The following is a 21,850-nucleotide window of genomic DNA, read 5'->3' on the forward strand; positions in this document are numbered from 1 at the left end:
CACTTTAAAATCATTGTCCGCATTGTATGAACACATTTTAAGCGATCTTAACCTTACCTTTTTTCAAATTTCAAAATTAAGAGACATTTTTAACCCGCGATGATGACGGCGTAGGGATACAACTATTCGTGCTTGATGGATGTCCGTGTTGCATGTGCGAAATTATAGGCGCAATGGCACGAGCCGTGAACTCGCAATTGGTGGCCGCTCCTACAGCGAGGTGTCGCTCAGATTCGGGAGAGGATTTAAAAAACGAAGCCGTATTCCGTCTTCCCTATTTTCGGTTGAATTGCTCACGTAGTTCTTCAAGTGCCCCTAAAAATAAGACAAACGGAACCAACACAACAGTGGAAATAGAGCAAGGGAAAGAACTCGCGTGATGACGGCGCTGAGATACAACTATTCGTGGTTGATGGATGTCCGTGTTGCATGTGCAAAATTGAAGGAGCGATGTCGCGAGGCGCGGACTCGCAATGTTTCTCTCTATCCTGCAAGTGAGGTTTCGCGTCTTCTTTTCGGATATGTTTTTGCGTTTATGCTCCTGAGTGAGAAATATAATGCAGAAAAAGCCTAAGAGCAAGGCACGGTAACATTTTGGTTTGAAAGAAATAACCGACGGAAAGAAACGTTAGTAGACAGGGGGGGGGGGGGGGGGGGTAAAACTTGAAAATCAAGGTAACACTATTTTTAGGTGTTTCTTGGCCTCCTAAATGCATCTCCCAAAGTCAAAGTCAAGCGTCAATTCGGAGTCAATTCTGCCAGAGGAAAGGTAAACGTTACTGTATATAGGCACAGGTAACCATTCTCTGACAGAATCGACTTTGAATTCACGCTGTGTGCAATACAGCGTGAAGGAATGGTAAATTCTACCAATATTTTTCTCAGTGCAGAAGAAAATTTACATCAGATGTCGCCTAATTTCCACCCATCTTTTCATTTTTCAATAAAAAATTTGGTAATGCGTCGCGTCGCCTTGAATGATAAATTCTACCCATCTTTCTTTTTTCAGTGCAATTACACAGTATACACCCAACATTTCAAGGCGACGTATTGCCAAATATTCTATCAAATAATGAGAGTCTGGTTGGAAATTAGGCAACACCTGATGTAGTCACCGTGAAAAAATAGTCAATTTTACCCGTCCGATCCGGCAACGCAGCTACTCGCGGATGGGCCCGATCGAGCCGTGCCACTTGAGTAGACACTTTCTGCGCCCCGACCAGCTTACTCGGAGCCCGGTTTCCGGTTTCGCATAAAAAGAGGAATTAACGATGAAACGGAAATGGATGGAAGCGCGGGCGGGGGGCGGGGGGGGTGTGAAGGGGTTGTGACAGCGGAGACTCGAGACGCGCGGAAAGCTGGAGGAGCCGCGATCCGCGCTCGATGAAAGGAGAGACGGAGACAATGCCCCGGCTCAGAGAGTCATCGGGTCTCATCATTCTCGATTGTCACGTCATTTGGCCAAGCGTCGCGCGTCGAGGACGCGACAAATGCGCTTTGCTCCCGGGCTAAGGAAGAAAGTCGTATGAACCTTCAGGCGTTGCCAAATTTATTTCGATAAAATACAAATTCACTGGGAAAAACAAACACATTGGATCTAGAGTCCAGACTTAAAAACATCGAAAGTAAAAAATACTCTTGATTCAATCTGATTTAAGCTTAAATCAAGAACCCAGCCTCTTAAGTTGAGCGGATTTCCTTTTGATTTATGCTTAAATCTGATTGAATCAAGAGTCCTTTTTCTTGTCAATGTTTTCAAGAGTCTGGACTCTAGATCCAATGTGTTTTTTTTTTTCTATGTTTCCTGGTAAACTTGTGAATATTTTCCTTCCAATAGAGAATTTACAGGTTTCCAAAATTTGATGAATCTCGTGTTTAAATGTAAACTATCGTGTTACCTGAACACACGGACACCCTCGGTTCATGAATTGAACAATTATTGGACAAGCTATGACAAAATGATCTAATTTGTTAAAATACGTGCCTTTAAATGGGTTATGCCGCCAGATGACGTCACTAGGCGGTGCATTTTCTCACTTTCAAATCTATTTTTATACCACTTCCCATATCAATAAAAGTTAAAATACTTTGAAATCAGCTCTTTAAGCACTTTCAGATGAAGCAATAAAAAAGTTGCATGCAAACTCTCCATCCGCTGGTAAAAATGTGAATGTTTTCCTTCCAATAGAGAATTTGCAGGTGTCTGTATTTCATCTTTAAAATGATACTGCTAGGAAAACTGAGTTCGCGGATATTCTTGGTTTTTAAATTGAACAATCATTGGAGAAAATATGACGAAATAACCTAATCTGCTAAAATTCATGCGTTGAAATGGAAAATACCTCCAGATGACGTCACAAGGCGGCAAATTGTCTCATTTTTAAACCTATTTTTCTCCAATTTCTCATGTGCGAAAATTATTATGAAAAATACTGCGAACTCAGCCCGTAAGGCACTCTCAGATGAAGCAATAAAATTTTTGTGTGCAAATGCTCCATTTTCCAGATAAAATTTGCTCGCAATTTCACTTGAAGCTCCTGAAACCTTAAAGGAAAAATATTAACAACGTCCAGCTAAAATTAACATTTTATCGAAGGAAATGTGGCAACTGTCGAATGTTCATACGGCGTTCTTCCTCAGCACGGCAGTTTGAGCCTCGCGCTAGAAGTTACGGCTGCGCCATGGAGCACGTTTCAAACAAAAATAAGCCCCAAGCGAGGTGATGGTGAAATCATCGTACATGACCAGAATAAGCCTCGAGGCGAATTTTCGCGACGATTCGGTTACTTTTTTGGATGGATGACTGTTGTTTCACCGTTGGGATTCGGGCCAAATCAAGTATCCAGGATTGCCACAGTCCTGACTGTATTCCCTAAATACCGGAAAAATCGGGATTTGTCAAGGAATTTCAACAAGTCAGGTCAAACCAGGAAATGTCAGGGAAAACGATGTAAATGTAAGGGAAAAATCAATGCGTCACGACTTATTTTGGACAATTTAGAACCTGCAATTAGCATTACTATACCACTTATTACCACTAGGCTTGTTTTTTTTTTTCAAAACTACACAGAGGACATCTTCAGCAACGAAAATTTCTCGCAGCAAGAACAAAAAACTTAAAAGGAAGGCAACAGAAAATGACTCCTGCTCCAAAAAATTTCAGAATGTAAATAAATTATTGAATGTTGGAAGTATTACGTGCGCACTTGTATTGAACCAGAGAAAACTTAACTGCGTTTTAAATCTCCTAATCGGGTACCATGTTTTATTCCGCATAGAAAGAACTAAACAAAAATTGCTCGGTCCGTTGGGCGTGTTTCTACAAACGGAACTATGTACTAATGATAGGGAGCAAAAGGACTTTTCTATCCATGATTCGCGCGCTTCATAGTTCGTTTTGACTCAATTCATGTGTACTTAGTACCTTTCAGCAAATGCGCTCGATGGATCACAAGTTGGAAAGAAAAAATAATTGCGAAGGGAGAAAAAAAAACTTGAAAAATTGTTCGGAGGAGCGGAGAAGTTCCGCGGGAAAAGACATCGGGAGAAGCGGGAAAAAAACGTGTATCCCGGATAAGACGATGTTTTTTTCAAGAAAGAACGCAATTACATTTCAATGTTGCCAAATTCTCCCCCGCAAACCGCATTTTTACCAGGAGAATCTCGGGCATTGACGGTTGAAAATTTCACCGATCTTTCTTCTGATCTTCTGTGAAAATCAGACGAATTTCGGTCACAAATTGTGCATGTTTATTCGTGCGATAAATTAAATTGTTTGAGTCAATTTGGCAACTTTGGAATGGAGTTACGTTTCTTCGCCCGGGGACGACGAGGAGAGTCCGTAATTGAGTGATGATTGTCACCGGGAAGAAGTTGGAGCCCGGGCGCGAATAATTAATGAGGTATTTTCTAAAATGATGGAGAGTTTTTTGCCTCCTGCCGCCCCGATCAATTACCGTCTCATCTCTCAATTATCAGCCCACTACACGGCTCGCGCGGCCCGATACTCCCGCTTTTTGCCACCCGCGGAAAAAAAGTTTCACGCCCTACAACGATTGCCCGTGTTGCTCTGATTAATGGCCGCTTCTCGTGCTCCTGAATTTTAAATATTCCCGGATAAAAATTGGAACTCCGCGATGGACTTACAACCAGAGAGATTTGTCATTTGTTTTTTTGGGTTTTCAGCATTGAGTTAACATTTTATAACGCACATCTTACTCTGTAATATTAACTTGGCTGCGATAGGATTGTGCGAATGCCCCCTTTGTTACCTTTTTGGAGATGCGTAGAATGGAGATGTTGCATGTGTGAGGAATTTGCGATTTAACTATTCATTCCTATGTAAAAGTTGACTCCACTGCGTTTGGCGCATTGCGAGAGGTATTCATGCAGTCTCGTAGGCGCTGATATGGGCTTTACGCTGACTGTACTGTTTGGCGCAATGCGTGAAATATTCCGAAAATCTTGCAGGCACTAATATACATTTAACGCCGACCACACTGTGTTTTGCTCGATTTCAAACTTCTTTTTTGGTGCTAAGCGTGATTTTTGAGCGATTTCACGCATTAAAAGTGTATTCAGTTGCCTGCATGTATCTCTTGTGTGCAACATACCCATTCTAGTTTAAAACTAGTTCTAGTTTAATATAACTGCAACAGAACTTTCTTTGAAAATTCCAGAAGTCCTACTTGTGTGTGAAACTAATATTTTTTTTATGTCAAGGAAAGGAGAACAGACCCAGGGAATTTTCAAAGAGAGGTCCATCGGGGTTATTTTTGACTAGAATTATATCCCCTGGACTACTTTGGTTACTCCTGGCTACTCCGGACTCCGGACGGTAGCGTGTTGCTTCCCCAGGGGCCGGTATACCATTTATGACAAGACAAAAGCGTCCGATCAGGTGAGCGGATCCTGGGGTAGTTTTTTCTGCGTGAAGGGTTGCCAGCATTGCCAGTTCGATGGAATTCAAAAATCGCAAATTCCATCGTGTGAAAAATGACTTTGTCACCAACCACATCGTTTTTTCTTTCTAGAATTTATACGTTTTTTCAGGCCGAATTCTAGCCTCTAGGACTGTAATCGACTTAGGTACATAAATGATCACCTCAGTTTGTCGTTTCCCTAACATAAGAACGTAACCACAATTCAACGTTGCCGAATTTCCCCGCGCAAATTTTATTTTTACCAGGAGAATTATGTGGATTTTTAACCGAAAATTTGAGTGATTTTTCTTCTGATATCATGTAAAAATCACCCAAATTTTCTACAAAAATCGTGCTAGGTCACTCTCGTAAAACATTAATTATTTGAATCAATTTTACAACCTCGGAATGGAGTTACGTGCCTTCGTGCGGGAATGAGTTGTGACAAAATGTCCGAAGACTTATTATGTTGCGAGTGGTTTTATTCTTCATACCTTTCGAGAAATTTCACGATTTTTTTCACTGTTATGTTGCAACCCTGCTGTTTGGACCCAATCGGACATAAATCAAGTCGATGGACCGGCGCGGTGTGGCGACCAGGGCGACCACGCACGACGGGCGCACAGTGGATCGAGTCTATAGGAGAGGTCGGACAAAATTTGGAAACTTTAAACGCTTATATTTCCATTTTTTCAAAGCTTTGAGGTTCTAAAAGTGGTTCCATTGGTTTTCTTGTGAAATTGTCTTCCATGACCAACCCTCAAAAGTTTAAAAGTGACAAAATAAACATCAAAATTTTCAGTTTCAGTGAAACATTTCATGTCCGACCTCTCTAACAAATCGATCCACTGTGGACGGATGGCACTGCGGCCTTGAGGGTTCGGGGTTGGAGCTAAGACCAGGGGTTGAGGCCAGTGATTAACTTTTCCTGGCGAATTTCCTCAGGAATAAATCTTCGCCCACCGGTCACCCATGTTTCCGCCTGACTAAATAAACGCACCCTTGTCCAGGTCCAGGTCCAGGAGCAACTTGCTTCATGTTTTGAGAATTTTATCGAGCATCTTATCATTGCATCTTTGTTTCGACTTACAATCGGGGGGTTCTTTCTCAAATCGTCGCTTCTCTGACGTAAGGATGTATCTCTATTTCCACGTGACCTCTGTTTCCGGTTTAACTATTTGCTTTCCGGGGCTCGTGTGGAAATCGATATAAGTCTTTACGCTAGAGGAGCGACGAAATGATCTCTGCAAGAACATTTTTATAAGCCCTCGAAGAGGAAATAAGAGCCCGCGTTCAATAGCAGAATTCATTTAAATTCCTTATGGATAATAATTTGGAAAATCGAAACAATGTATTATCTCTCCAAGAAAATTTTCACTCGAAGAGAAAATAAAAGCCCGCGTTCAATAGCAGAAGTCATTTGAATTCCTCATGGAGAATAATATGGAAAATCGAAACAATGTATTTTTTTCAAATTCAGCCGATCTTTAGGGGATGCCCATGACCGCCTTCTCGAGAATTTGTCATTTCTGTTTATGTAAAATATATTCCGCTCTCTCTGAAAAACACGAAAGCCCTTGATTTTGTAAATTTCAATTTTCTTTCACGCATGCCAGCGGAACAGTCTAAAATATAGACCGAAGTGGGAAAAATTGACTTTTCAAAAATCGAGATCTTCGGTGGATTTCGGATAACGTGGAATGTATTTAAATGAATGTGTTACATAGAGAGAAACGCTAAATCCTCAGGAGTCGGTAACGGACAGTTTATGCCCGAAAAATCAGCTGAATTTGAAAAAAAAATATATGGTGTCAATTTCTCATGTTATTTACCATAAGGAATTTAAAAAGAAGTGTCAGACAGGCTGAAAAACAAGCGCGTGAAGATTAGACGGTCACGCAGAGCACTTTCCCCATTTAATGCGGGCTTTCATTTTCTCTTTGTGAACACAATTCAACCTCAAATGAACGGTCATTGAACTCATATAATTGCTTCGTTGCTGTCATAATTGAAGATCAAAATTCAGAAATTCGGATTAATAGAGTTCCACTTGAACAACACCATTTTGTAACATAAATGGAAAAGTTAAAAAAAGGTTGTGGTTACAACTTTTTATTACTTAGATATCTTTCGGTTTACGCCATCATCAGAGCGCTTAACTTTTTAAAACGTGAACATAGTTACATTTTGCAGTTCTTGACGATACTTTACATCACCGATAGATATGTGATACTGTCATAACTAAGCGGACGTCATATGATAAGATCGTTGCACCTATGAACTTGTAAACAGCTGAATCAGCTGATTGCGAGTCAGCCCGTTGGTCAGTCCACCAACAGTAATAAAAAGTTTTAACCTCAACACCTTGGTTCTTTCTCACCTACATTAACAATTTTGAAGCAGTGTGCCCCGATAATGTGCCGGGAGCCGTGATAATGGAGATGTTGTATGTGTGTGGAATTCGCGATTTGACTATTGATTCTCACGTAAAAGTTCGCGAGAAACACGATAGTGCCACTGGTTTTCCCTGAAATCAACTCCGAAGCTCATAAAAAGCTCTCAAAGTGGAGGCAAAATGGAGGGGATATCCCACGCTATCCTGAGAGTCCACGTCTACATCAAGACAAACTCTCCATGCAAAGATAGGGTGCAAGTACAGTGACAGAGCTGCCACTTTACTTGGGGAATCTAAAACTAAAAAATGGCAACCTTGCTAATGTATTTGCTCCCTATCTTTGCATAGAGATTTTGTGTTGATGTAGACTTGGACTACGAGGATAGCGTGGGATATCCCCTCCATTATGCCTCAACTTTGAGAGCTTTTTTTGAGCTTGGGAGTTGATTTCAGGGAAAACCAGTGGCACTTTCGTGTTCCTCGCGAACTTTTATATAATAATCGATGGTCAAATCGCAAATTTCTCACACATGCAACATCTCCATTACCTGCCAATAAGAAAACGTTGGTACCAGGTTCTGATATTTCGACGTGCCGGTAGAGAAAAGTTTTAAAAAAATTCTGTTCCGAAACAAATAACATTTAGGGACTTGTCTTGTATGGCTAGTTGTCTCCCGGACTCGAGGGGCTCGTTGACAGTGACGTCATGACGTCACCAATGTACCGGTAGTCGCAAATGGCAATCGAATGACTCGACCGGAGCCACCCTCCGTGCCCTAATGACCGTGCCAGGCAGTCCATTCACTTGGGACATTCACAAAGCACCATGTCCGGTAGCGCCGTTAATTATGCACCAAAATAGTCGCCATTGTCGTCAGACTATGAAACAACGTGACGTTTTTTTCATCGAGGAAACGTGAGACTTTAGTGTACACCACGCTGGCAACCGTGAGGAAGGCATAGTTACTGGATGGTTGCGCGAGGTGATACGCAGTGGCGTGGCGTGAATAATCGATTATCGATATTTCCCCATTTGAAGGTATGCTGAAGAATCGATTATTAAGGTGTTCGTCGCGAACACCCTGTATATCAATCTTTTTCCATAGGTTTAAATGGCAGATCAATCGATATATCGCAAAGCGCGCCACGCCACTGGCGATAAGCCACGGTGACTTTCCTTTCGATGGAATGAAAAGCAAGCGATTCAGTTCACACACCTTACACTGAAAAAAAAATCTCGGTGTATTTACTAAGAAAAGGGTAAAATTACCAAGAATTCAGGGTTCTATTTGATCCCAGTTTTTTCTTGGTAAAATTACCATTTATGGAATTGGTAATTTTACCGAGAAATCTCGGTAAAATTATTGAACTTTCTCGGTAATTTTACTGGACCTTGGTAAAATCGCCAATATTTTTTATCGACTGTGGTAGAATTACCGAGATAAAATGGCAAAGTTACCGGGAATTGATTACCAATAAAAGTGGTATTCTTACGTGAAAAAAACAGTAAAAATACCGGTGTTTAGGTAAGCTTACCAGTCTGTCTTGGTAAAATTACCAACAATTAGTAAGAAAAGTGAGATGGTAAAGGTACCAACGGACCTTGGTAAAAACGCCGAGAATTTTTTTTCAGTGTACAACTCGAAAATAGTGTAGGCGGGTGTCTACTAGTCCGGGATTTCCGGAAGTAGTACTGATTTTTGAAGGGCGGTCCGAAAGTACTTAAGAAGTACGGAAATCCCGTAATAAGGTCCGGATTTCTTTCTTTCATACCACCGTAGTGTACCTACCGTGTTTTTTAGTAAAGCTTGGAAAGTATGCAATCTCCTGCGAGTTGATTCTTAGAGTAGTATTTGCCTGCAAGATCGCAATTGTGCAGTCAGTTAATCTTCAAGCCTCCGATGAAATTTTGCTGTTACGTTCTTTTAGTCACAATTCGAGTGCAAATTCCAAATTTTCGTAATTTTTCCTATTCTTTTTAATGGAGTTATTGAAAGGTACTGATTTTTGGCCAGCCTGCTTCGTTAGAGACCCTGATAGTGTCGTTGATTTGTCAAAACTGATTTTTTTTCTCATCATCAGCGATATAGGCTGGGCTGATACAGGTATAAATAAAATAAGACACCTTAAAACGGGGTGAAAAATTAAACACAGGTGGACAAGTTTTCTTTTCAATATTCCACAAAGGATACGTTGATCATATCAAAAACGTCCAAAATTAATTCATACATGATAAATAAACGTATGTAGCAGAAATATGTGTGTAACATCTTGTTTTTTTTTTGTTTGTTTCAGCTGATAGTAGCTTCTTACTGGCCAATGCACAAATCGTGGATTTTCCAATCGTTTATTGCAACGAGTCGTTTTGTAAAATATCTGGCTACAACCGAGCGGAGGTATGTCACTCTTGATATTATGCTGTATAATAATAAATTATAGAGTTCATTTATTACTACCTATTTTTTGATAGAACGTACATTGAGATTCACGGTCGAAATTCACGGGAAAAAATGATATTGCTGATTTAACAAATTTATAGTTGAAAAACGTGTCCGGCATGTTTCAATGTAGATTTTTCAATTAAAAAAATACCAGCTGAACCATCCTCGTGGTTAATTAAGTTTTCCATCATCGCTTAATGTACATTTGAAACATGTTGGACATATTTCCTAGCAATTTATTTGTTTATTCAGCAATACATTTTTGCCCGTGGTGTTATCGTGCATTACAAACAAATGAAATCTGCCTAAAATTAGAGGGCCTGACCGCACATTTTTCTCAAATTCGGGCGTATAACTGCTACTCCTGATGATCTACAAAAGTTTGCAGCGCTGTTTTCCCCCTTTGAATCCATTTAAAATCTCAATTGGACGCATTTCTGGCAAACGGAACCATGTGCATTATGACGTGAGCCCTATCGTGCACATATTCTTATGGGTCTCAGGGCTCATGTCTTAATGCACATAGTTCTGTTTGGTAGAAATACGTCCAATTCTAAGTGAGGCCGGCTACCTTGAGTAGATTCAATGGAGATGGTGCATGTGTGAGGAATTTGCGATTTGACCATTGATTCTTATGTAAAAGTTCGGGAGTAACACGATGGTGCCACTGGTTTTCTCTGAAATCAACTCCCAAGATCAAAAATGCTCTCAAGTTGAGGCCAAAATGGAGGGGATATCCCACGCTATTCTGAGAGTCCACCTCTACATCAAAACAAACTCTCCATGCAAAGATAGGGAGCAAATACATTGACTGGGCTGCCACTTTATTTGGGAACTCAAAAATTGAGTACACGGCATCACTGCTAAATTTGCTCCCTATCTTTGCATGGAGAGTTTGTCTTCGTGTAGAGGTGGACTCTTAGGATAGCGTGGGATATCCCCTCCATTTTGGCCTCAACTTGAGAGCTTTGTTGAGCTTGGGAGTTGATTTCAGGGAAAACCAGTGGCACCATCGTGTTTCTCGCGAACTTTTACATAAGAATTAGCAGTCAAATCGAAAATTCCTCACACATGCAACATCTCAATTGTTCTACATACATTTAAATGGACAAATATTAGTGTTCAAACCTACGCAAATCGCCACAGACTCCCACGAGCGAGAGAAAATCAAGAGCGCCTTCAATTTTCGCGTATGCAACCAGGACATCCATAGAGTTAGACTAGTTGTATCCTGCCCCTGCTAACTGCGCTTACTCGTGTCCATTGATTTTAGGTTGCTAGCGACCGGGGATGACTCGTTACGCCCATCAAAAAGAACTTTGTATTTGGCATTGGAGAAAAAGTTTTCGCCGGATCATTAGAAATTAAATTTTATTACACTCGGCCAAGAATTGTCGTTGAGTCAACAGAACATCTCCTTGTTTCAAACAATACCCTTGATATTTCATAGAGACGTCCCATCGATTCAAAAATAGTGTTTCAAATGACATTTCATTCAATTCCCAGTCAAAAATAGGATCGGGAAATTCTGAATGCCTCCAGTATTTTCCAACTACGTGCAGCTGGCTTATGCAAAAGTGAAAAATTTAATTCAATTAATAAAATTTGTCGGTCTATAAAATCAAACCACTGTCAATTGGTTCGCGAAAAATATCAAAACATTGCATTTAAAATACCAGGAAAATATTTGGGAAATCCAAAATGAAATTTAAGTATATACCTTGCCATCCAGGGTGGATTTTGAACTACGTTTATCTATAAGGAACTTCTATTTCTGACCAGTGTTCGAAACTCACAGGTGCCAACGCGGCAAATGCGCCTAAAAAATGAAGGCTCTGCGCCAACGTGGCCCCAAAAAATTTCCCCCTAAAAATCTAGATTTTCCTAGGAAGGCGCATAAAGAAAGAAAAACAAATCCATTTGAATTTTAAAAACTCGGAATTTTCAGCACGACAAGTGAAACCTTTTTCAATTCTTCACGATTTCATTCTTAGTGCTTGTGTCTTCCTCAAGTTACAGCTACTTACTAGTTCTGTTACGAAAACATCTTGCGTCTAACTTGTCACTAAATGCGCCGTAATATATCGGCAGAAAGTCAATTTGGCCCCGAAAAAAATCTTCAATGACGCCCAAAAATTGGGCTTGATGCGCCACATAGCTCCTAAAACTCAAAGATGAGTTTCGAACACTGTGTCTGACGCATTTCCAAAACAACGTACTGGAAAAAAAAAAACACATTGGATCTAGAGTCTAGACTCTTAAAAACATCGACAAGAAAAAATACTCTTGATTCAATCAGATTTAAGCTTAAATCAAGAACCGAGCCTCTTAATTTGAGCGGATTTCCCTTTGATTTAAGCTTACATCTGATTGAATAAAGAGTCCTTTTTCTTGTCAATGTTTTCAAGAGTCTGGACTCTATATCCAAAGTATTTTTTTTTTTTTTTTCCCAGTGCCCATACGATGTTAGTTTCCTTATGCGGATAGGTTCTTTTATGAAAGAGCTGTAGAAACAGTGGTTCCCTATTGGAAAATGTAGTCCATTTATAAATCCCATATCCTATGCGCGATGGAAGCCTTTACACGGATCCGCTAGCTGGGCATAAATCATGCATGGCCTGGCCTGGAGCGAGACGTCGACGCGTCTCTTGAAAGTTCTCCCGAAACAAAGAGCTCGTTTTCCCACGTGCCGCGGCCAGACAGGCGCTGCTCTTCGCAAAACAAGTTGTGGAATCCGGAGCCGAAATTTGGCACTGAGCCGGAGGTCGGAAACTTGACCGAAAGAATTCCAGCTCGCTTTGGAAACTCAAGGATTGTCCGTCGTTGCCAACTTATTCTCGTGGTTCTTGACCCCCCCCCCCCCCCCGCCCAGGGCTCCACGAAAGAACGTAACTTTCATATATCGACGGTGAAACTACCAAACCACGTATCTCGGTTTGCGACGTCGCAGACTTCCTGTCATACTTTATTTTTTAAATGAAAAACTATTCAACGTCCAGTCTTGAAAATTTCTGTGATTTTTCCTCTTCGCGCGGAAAAAATTCTGTGAAAATTTCAAGGAATGATATTGATTTGGTCTACTTCCAAAAAATAAAATGTGAGCGTAGATTTTTAAACACCGCAAACGAGATACGTGGTTTGGTAGTTTCACCGTCGATATATGAGCTCCGAGGCCTCCTAAATTTGCGTATCTGGTAACGCTTAGAGTCCCTTTACACTGAGAGTCAAGACAATGTGAATCCATTTCTGATTGGTTTCCGTATTTTAGGCCTTCACAGTGTCACAAACGGGAATAAAGATTACATTTTCACCGATTGCAAAGATAATAATCTGGAATGGACCAGGGAATTGAGGGTGCGGCAAGGAACAAACGGAATGAGAAAAGGAACGGAGAAAGGAATTTGAGAATGGGCCGATCAAAGATTACAAAAAATGTTCAATTTCTGTAATCTTTATTCCCGTTTGTGACTCCATGAGGGGGTGTTGTCTCGACTCTCAGTAGAGGGACTCTAGTAACGCTTAGTTCCAGCGTTTTACCGGGCCGATTTTCATTATTTTTGCGGCTATTGGTTGGCAATTGTCTCTAGATAAGCCCGCTTTATTTAGATTTTGAAATTATGACTCAGGTTTTTTTTATTAAATGGTAAAGCTGCGAACTCTCCCATGTAAACATTGTAATTTTTTATTTTTTGTCATAGTTCGTTTGTGCGTTCTACTTCTTCGAAAAATTAGAGATTAGAGGAAAAGTACTTGCAAATTTCCCCGAAAACGTGTCAGGTTAAAGGAAATTTGACGACATCTGAAGGTTCATACGGTATTTTTTCTTAGAACGGCAGTGTAGGAGCAGCTAATTTGACGTCAATCCGACAGCGGTTGAGTGAGGGCTGGGCGAGGGAGTGGATTCCAAAAAGATGAAAATGATTCGTGTGGATTCGTCTTGCTCATGATTTTCTAAAACACGGCTTAGTTTTCTCCGCGCAGTTCGGTTTATGTTAAATGTCAACTCGGGAGATTTAGACGATAAAAGGATTGTATTTTGTAAAAAGGAACCAAGAGTATTCCAATGTTGCTAAGATTGGGCATTTTTTTTACCTTGCAAACATAAACTGATCATCTAAACAAGTTATATCTGTTCTCGCGAGTAATTATAAATTCATGGCGAAAATCACCTTTACAAATTTAAATTTTTTCCATGATTTCAGTAATTTTATTGTCGTTAAAGTTTAATAACTTTTTTAATATTTAACTAAATGTAAAAAACGAGGGCATTACGAGTAGAGCTGGGCATACTCTACCCAAATATTATAGGGTTTTTGGGGTTTACTCTACGACGTAATTAGCAGGAGAGCTAAATGGACCGCAAACCGTGCAGAAAAGCCCGATCGCGGTGTTTCGTGTAAATCTAGTTAGGCAGCAGCCACCCGTCGTTTTTTTTTTTTTTTTTTTTTTTTTTTTTTTAGTTTCACAATCGTAGCAACCCTGGAATGCTCTTGGTTCCTTTTTGCAAAATGCAATCCAAAACATCTTGATAGAGCTGAGTTTAATATCCTTCTTTTTTTATGCAGGTGATGCAAAAATCGTGTCGGTGCACCTTCATGTACGGCGAGCTGACGGACAAGGAGACGATCGCAAGGATAGACGAAGTGCTCGAGAACCAACTCCACGACCAATTCGAAATCCTCCTCTACAAAAAGAACAGTGAGTGTCCTTCAACAAGCTAACTTTCTCGGCTCAATACGTTACCATCCTTCAAGCACGCTCTGTAGAGGATCTTTTGTGTGTGTTTGCATTTATGTCTCCATGTCGCCTTGAAATCATAACTTCTGCACTTATGTGGTACAAACCGCCCAACTGGACTTGATGCTGTACTCCCTCGATTATTAAGAGCTTTAATGGCAATTGAGGCGTTCAAATCTCGTAGGATCGTGATCCAACCCAATCCCGAGAAATTGTCTTCCCATTTTTGTGAGCTGTGCGAGCAGTTTCACGTTTGCGGTACATTGATTGATCTGCATTTTAAACCTATGGAAAAGGATCCATAAACAGGATGTACGCAAGGAAGTATCTTAATAATCGATTCTTTACCGTAGCTTTAAATGCTAGAATATCGATAACTTCATTATTCAAGCAAAAATAAATTCGTTGCTTTCCAGGCTAAGGAGCGTAACTCCACCTCAACAACGCAAAAATTCGATCTTTTTTCAAGCTGATCTCTCGGCATTTTTTGATTTTTCCAAAATTGAGGGGAGGGGATCTAAAAATCGGAAAAAGTGCGTCACGTAATACTTGGACGGTCCCTAAAGCGTTACATCGTTACGTATTTTATGAATGGCCTATCAGGACAATAAGTACGAAATTGCATTAGGCTGTGAGAACTTGGTCTCGCTATTCTGAAGATTGGCGACTTTTCTCGTCGACTGGAAACAATGCGCGCGGATAAAATTAAATTCTTCGATGAACCTGGAAAAAGAACTTCGCAGCGTCAGCCTTGAGTCTCTGTCATCGGAAGCAGACGCTAGACGGAATATTTGAGGCAGAGCCGACACGAAGCGCGGCGCCCTCTTTGTGAATGCAAGATCATACTCAATCGATCGTGATACTCCACATCAGTCGCGTGGCGTGCCTCGCGATATATCGATTGATCTGCCATTTAAACTCATGGAAAAGTTTCGATAGACAGGGTTTTTGCATCGAACTCCTCAATAATCGATTCTTTCTATAGCTTCAAATGGGGAAATATCGATAATCGATCGCACGCCTCGCCACTGCTCCACATTTCAAGCGAAAAACTTGGATCCCTTTCAACTCCTCCGCGCGGAAAACACTACCCCGCCGACCCCACCCACCCCTCGCCTAACTCCACCGATCCCCGCGACTTCGGGAATAAAGCTAGAGGGAATACATTAAAACTAAGTGTGTCGTTCGTCGGATGGCGATGATCATGGCAACATGAGATAACGCAAGGAGCTACGTTCATCTGTTGCCAGAATCCCTCGGAGAGACATCCAAATCATATCAATGGCTCGAATCGATAAATGTGTTCATACATTGCAGTGGCGTGGCGTGTTTTGTCAAATATCGATTGATGTGCCGTTTAAACCCATGGAGAAGGATCGATAAACTGGCTGTTTGAAAGGAAAACTTTAATAATCGATTCTTCACCATAGCTTCAAGTGGGAAAATATCGATAATCGATCATTCACGACTCGCCTATGATCCATTGTAACTTTTCAAAATATAAAACCCTGTTTTAATTTAATACAATGACTGAAATTGATAAATGCGTTCATTCGTTGTAACTTTTCAAAATATCCAACCATGGTTGAATTGTTTTTTGAAAAGGAAGGCTGACCAAGATAAACCTTTAGAAATTTCTAAAATAGTTCGGAATAAGTGAAGAAAATTCACAAAAAATTTCAAGGAACATTGTTGAGTCAGTTTTTACAATAAAAATTAAAAACATAATATATGAGCTGAGATTTGAAACGCCACAATTGGTTATACGCACTTTTTCTCTTCATAGCCACCAATACGGACAATAACTTAAAGTGAGACTCAATTTTAAAATTTTCGATTTTTTTCTGACTCTTCAATATTAGGTCGAGAGTTCAAAATCAATAACTCAAAAGCTATTATTTATGTAGGAGCGTTTACACTTTAATACTGAAAAGTTACAAAAAAAGGAAAACCTAAAGAGGATTTGCAAGGTTTTCATTGAATCCAAAAGAATAAGTGCATTCAACATTTTTCGCAGGGATGTGCATTAAGCTTTTATGGGGTTTCTTGCGAGCCTGTAAGAATTAATGGAACAAGCGTTACCACTGCTTCCGGTGTATAAGAATCTTTTTTAAAGATATCTCAGTATCCTTTGATGGATCGAATCAAACGTTTTAAGCGCCGAGCAAAGACATTCGAGTCAGTGACATCAGCATCTTAAGAGCACCCTTTATTGTCATATCCGGCTATTACTTCGTGTTTTTCTCATTGCATACAGAGTGATCCAAAATGCTTGCACTACCAGCATCAGGCATCACCTCTGTTACTTTTGAACATATTGAGATAGAGACTTGAAATTTCGTGAGTCCTGCTATGTTAAACAAAAAACGATTCTTGAGAACCCTCAAAATTTTAGAGGAACCTATCTGAATAGAGGCAAGAACTCCAGGGGTTCAAGGGGTTGCACAGAACTTTCTTATCACCCCGTATGGACCACACTTTGCAACGAGGAACTCCTATTTCTGACTCATCCTTTGAAGTGTATATCTGCAAACGGAAATGAGTGGCACTTTCTACGTTGTTTTTAAGGTGAATCTTCAGCAGTTCGTATTGAGAAATTTTCCCACGCAGGGGGCGCCACTGGCCACTGCTGTATTTTGATTTTTTGGTTCACGGCTTTAGAATCCGTGCAACTCGACGTGAGTTCTTGAGCTATTATGAAAATTGAATGAATTTCTTTAGAAATCGAAGAGTTATAAGTTCTAGCTAGAACATTCTTTTTCCTAAGTTTTAGCTTCTATTATTAAACTTTCAAAGCTCTTGTTTGTTTCGAACATCCCAGGCATATGCTGCTAGAACTTACGAGTCTTAGAATTTAATATATCCGGTGTGATATTTAAATAATCACTGATTTCGGATCCAGATTTCAGCAGCGCGACGTGGTGCATTTTTTCGGAGCCACGGTTGAATATTCACCTTAAATTTCTCCAGAAATAGTAGTTACTTATCACAAATTGTAGCTCAAATAAAGTTAATTATGTATCGTCCCACAAACATAGTAGTAAACTTACTACTCGGGAGTTTTCCAGAGGACTTTCACAAATGAGGACGTATATGTAACAATGGCGGATGTGAAAAATTACCTTTTCGAATAACACATTCGAAAAACTGTTTTGGCATCGAGAAAATTTTCAGAAAATACTTGAATTGTGATCTTCGAGATCTGTACATTATGCCAGAGCCAAACATATTAAATTTTTGTGTGAACAAAACAGTTTTTTAAGCGTGTTTCGAAAAGGTAATTTTTCACATCCGCCATTACAAGGCCTCAAATGCTCTTTAAATTCAAAAATATGAGATCTCAACAATATATTCAGGCCTCGCTCCGATGCCAAAAAAAAATTCTCACTTCACACACTCAGAAACATCCCTAAATTCCGGGAAAACTAACCCTCTCGCTTCTCACAAAGTATGAAACGGACGACTCGGTAGCCCCCCGAGACTCCACGAAGGACGCTTTCCCTCGCGAAGTCCCGCCGTCAATCAGTCTAGAATGTCCTCCTACGGTATGAAAACAGTCGGCGCGACTTCAGCCGCGCGCTAAACTTGAATTGTTGATGAAAACACTCGCTTTCTCTCCTCTCACACGCTGAAGAAGAGAGGTCATTTAACCGGAGAGGGAAACGAACTCCCTTTCTACTGCCGTGCTAAGGCTAAACACCGTATGAACCTGCAGGCGTTGTCAAATTTCCTTTGATAAAACACGAATTTGCTGGTAAACTTGCGAATATTTCCCCTCCAATTTTTCAGATAATTTTGTTCGCAATTCCACCTGAAATTCCTGAAAATTTCAAGGAAAAATATTCATGACGTTTCGCAAAAATAAACATGTTATCGAAGGAAATATGGCAACCCTCGAATGTCCATACGGCGTTCTTCCTTAGCATGGCAGTCTAGTCCTATCGGCGTTGGGATCCGAGGAACAGAGGGGAGGGGAGAAGACTGGGAGAGTATCTGAGAGGCGAGTTGAGATGGCCTGTTTGTCGGGGCGGCCCAACGGGGGTCCAGGGGAGGGGGAGGGGCGCTCCGGGGAGAGGAGCAGGGGGGAGTGTGACAGCGTTGATAAAAACAGCGTGACGTCAAACAAGAGTCTGGGTCATTTCTGCGAGTGTTGCCGGATGTTAAAAGTCGGATTACAGTGCTTTGGACACTAGAAAAAAAGCATCGGTGTGGTTTAATTTCCTTCACTTTCAGTCTTAATTTCTGAGCTTTTTTAACTGGAATTTTGTATGAACTCCCTAAAACATTATAATGAATCAATTTGGCGAACAATTAACGGCTTTGTAGATCGATTCACGGATCTGCCGATCGATTCGCGGAGTTTTCGATCGACTCATGGACGTGTAGATCGATTTACGGATTTGTCGATCAATTAAAGGATCTGTCGATCGATTCACGCACGGCTTTGTAGATCGATTCACGGCTTTGTCGATTGATTCTCGTAGCTGTCGATCGTTTCACGAATGTCTCTGTCGATTCATGTCGATCGAATTGACACCGGTTTTTTAATCATTTGTTGGGCAAATCAACGCCAGTTTTTTTAACGATTTGTTGATTTAATCGGTGTCGATTGATTCACGTTTCCATTTTAAATTGATTCATGTCGATCGAATCCTTACCTCCCTTGCTCAATTTCCAAATTCGTGTTTTGATGGTTCAAGTTCATACTTTAGCATCAATGAAATTCGTTCAAACGCCGACTTTCCGCGTTCAATATTAACGAAAATATCGCTCACAAAAAAGCACGACGGATGACGTCATCCGAGCATTCGCCACGGTAGTTCATGCCATGCTTTCTTTCACATTAGTTTTATCAATCAGTGTAATCTAAGGTAGAGGAAACCATGGTATGCGCACTATACTGAGAAAAAATTATGTTTATAATTACCATAGTGGTGTTCAATATGAACTCTAAATTAGTAGTTGCCATTACCAATAATAGAGATATTTTTACCATTAAATGTTAATTTTACTACCGCACACTTGTAAAAGCACGATTGCTCCAGTAAAAACATCACAATTATTGGTCATGGCCACTACTAATTAAGAGTGCATATTGAACACCACTAATATGGTAATTATAACCATAGCTTTTTCTCCGTGTAACGCGATGGAAGGCGTCATACGCCTTGGTTTCTGATGAGCAATAAGTCCTCGTTAATTTTGGACGAAGGATTATGTGACTAGCGCAACTATAACTCCTTGAAGTTGTATCTTGTCAGCAGGATGATCAAACAACATTGCGCCAAATGAGTGCATCTAAACTTCGTTCGGTGGGAGACATGATCCCGTCAAACATGGCGTGACAATTAGTTGAATGTGCTTCTCATTGGAAAATTTGACGGAGACAAAAGAAGTGTATTTTCTGGAAAATTAAAGACTAAACGCGGATAGTACAATGTAGGCATTCTCCGCGCTGGCTGCAAGTCTCTGCGGGATCAATCGTTACTAATATCTATCTATTTAGAAAAGGATTTACCAGAGACTTGGAGGTTGAACAGACGTCTCCAATGAGATTATACACTAATCCGCATGTTCTGTCAAAATTAGATCACAAGTGCTCGGGTATTTGATCGCTAAGCTCATAAGGAGAAAGTCTGATATCGTCAAGCTCTTTTCCCAAGCTGCTTGTTTCACAACTAGGTACATGTTTTCTTTGAGCTCAGAAGGTCATTCATAAAGTGCTTCCTCAATTATGTATGCACCAAGCCTTTCCATGCTCAGGAGTGACGTTGACTCAACATTCACAAGGAATCAAAGGCAGTTGAAAAATTAAGGGTTCGTGCCAATAATTTCCTCTTGCTTCACCGTCTTTATCCTGTTTGTAGAAGTATATGCCACTGAACATACATACTTACCTTTAAGTCGAGGAGGAGATGTTTGTCGGCGCTGAAAAGTATGGAATGTCAGTTCAAATATAGGAATCTTGAACTTTAGTACCTTTATTAGTATATCAAAATATATTCATTCAAAAACTCACCATCAAGTAATTTTATTGATTGTTTAACTTAGAGCACACACCTATGTCATATATTCGCGACGCATTGTAAAACCAGAAATCAAGTGGAATTATCCAGGGATTAAGTGCCACGACTCACTGGCAGGGGGGTGGGGGCGTGGGTAATACGAATTTTTATCGAAACACCTATGTTTCCTCGAAAATTCTAAAGAGGTCAAACTTTTTTCCAAATACCTTTTGATAAACAAACTAAAATTTCACAGTTTTTAAGACGAAAGAGTCTAAAACTTATTTTGAATTTGTGATCTTTGAATATCTACTCTTTTGGAGTGACACAACTCTGTAGAATCGAAATCCAAATCGCCTTCAATTGGTCTGCAAGCAACACGGACAACCGTAAAGCGCGTATAGTAGTATTTAGACGTTTGAAATAAACGATGTTCCATACCACAGTTTTTGACCGCAATGTAAACTAAATTGTCTAAAACCAGAGTTTGCTCTAATGACCTTGAACAAATATACCACAATTCACGTTTGCAATGTGTCTATTTCGCAAACCCTCGTCATTAAATTCCGTGCATAATGAGTTATCCCAGCCGAGAACGAAGCTTCCCGTATGATCCTAGCATTTGCGTTCACTGAACCTACAAGAATGCACTCTCAAGCCCCCGTGTGGTGTTTCGAAACCATCAAATTGCTTCATCCTGCGAGTTATTGCGGTATATATCTGCCCGGTACATTTATTCTTTTAAACAAAACAAAAGTTGCAAAGGTATTCACAGCGGATGCGAGGATCTCAAATTGACCTAGTTCAGACGTATTTCATGCAACAGCAAAAATGCTTCGCTCATTCAGTTTTAAATTTCAGTAATCTACCTCCAGCGTTATCAGTCACGTGCGGGAGTACAGTTTTAAGACTAATAAAAGAGCGAGCTTCGACCTTAATGACAATGCTGCCAGACGGCTGCTGATATTTGCGTTTTGCGTATGATCAAGAAGCGAGAGCGAGGGAAAATTAGGTCCCTCAAATCCGAAATACTTCAAATATATCACCAACTTTAACTTACTACTATCACTGGTTAGGGTATGAATTTGAGCACTACTATGTACAATCCCTTATCAAAATTGTATTTAAAATTCGCACTACTTCTCGAATTCAACTCATATGAGTGATACAATAGCGATACTGAATTCCAGTACATGCTTCTTACGCTATAATAACTATCTAATTTAGTAAAAAACGAGCACCAACCTATTTTTGGTATTTTTTTACAATGGGATATTTTTTTTCCTGTGTGATCACTGTTTTTTTCAACAAGACTAGACGTGCCATGTGTCGAAGAAGAGAGGAAATGGA

At 40.3% G+C, this 21,850-nt stretch overlaps 1 protein-coding gene across 9 annotated transcripts in view; it reads left to right on the plus strand.

Annotated features, from left to right (window-relative positions):
* eag (potassium voltage-gated channel protein ether a go-go) overlaps positions 1–21,850 on the plus strand; it is a 389,509-nt gene that overhangs the window by 239,274 nt on the left and 128,385 nt on the right. For all 9 annotated transcript variants that reach the window (XM_072302442.1, XM_072302445.1, XM_072302446.1 and 6 more), the window contains 2 exons: positions 9,613–9,713; positions 14,324–14,456. In XM_072302442.1, coding sequence (XP_072158543.1) covers positions 9,613–9,713; positions 14,324–14,456 — 234 coding nt within the window. The remainder of the gene's footprint in view (positions 1–9,612; positions 9,714–14,323; positions 14,457–21,850) is intronic.

This window comes from Bemisia tabaci, chromosome 7, assembly GCF_918797505.1.
Source record: "Bemisia tabaci chromosome 7, PGI_BMITA_v3".
Lineage (NCBI taxonomy): Eukaryota > Metazoa > Arthropoda > Insecta > Hemiptera > Aleyrodidae > Bemisia > Bemisia tabaci.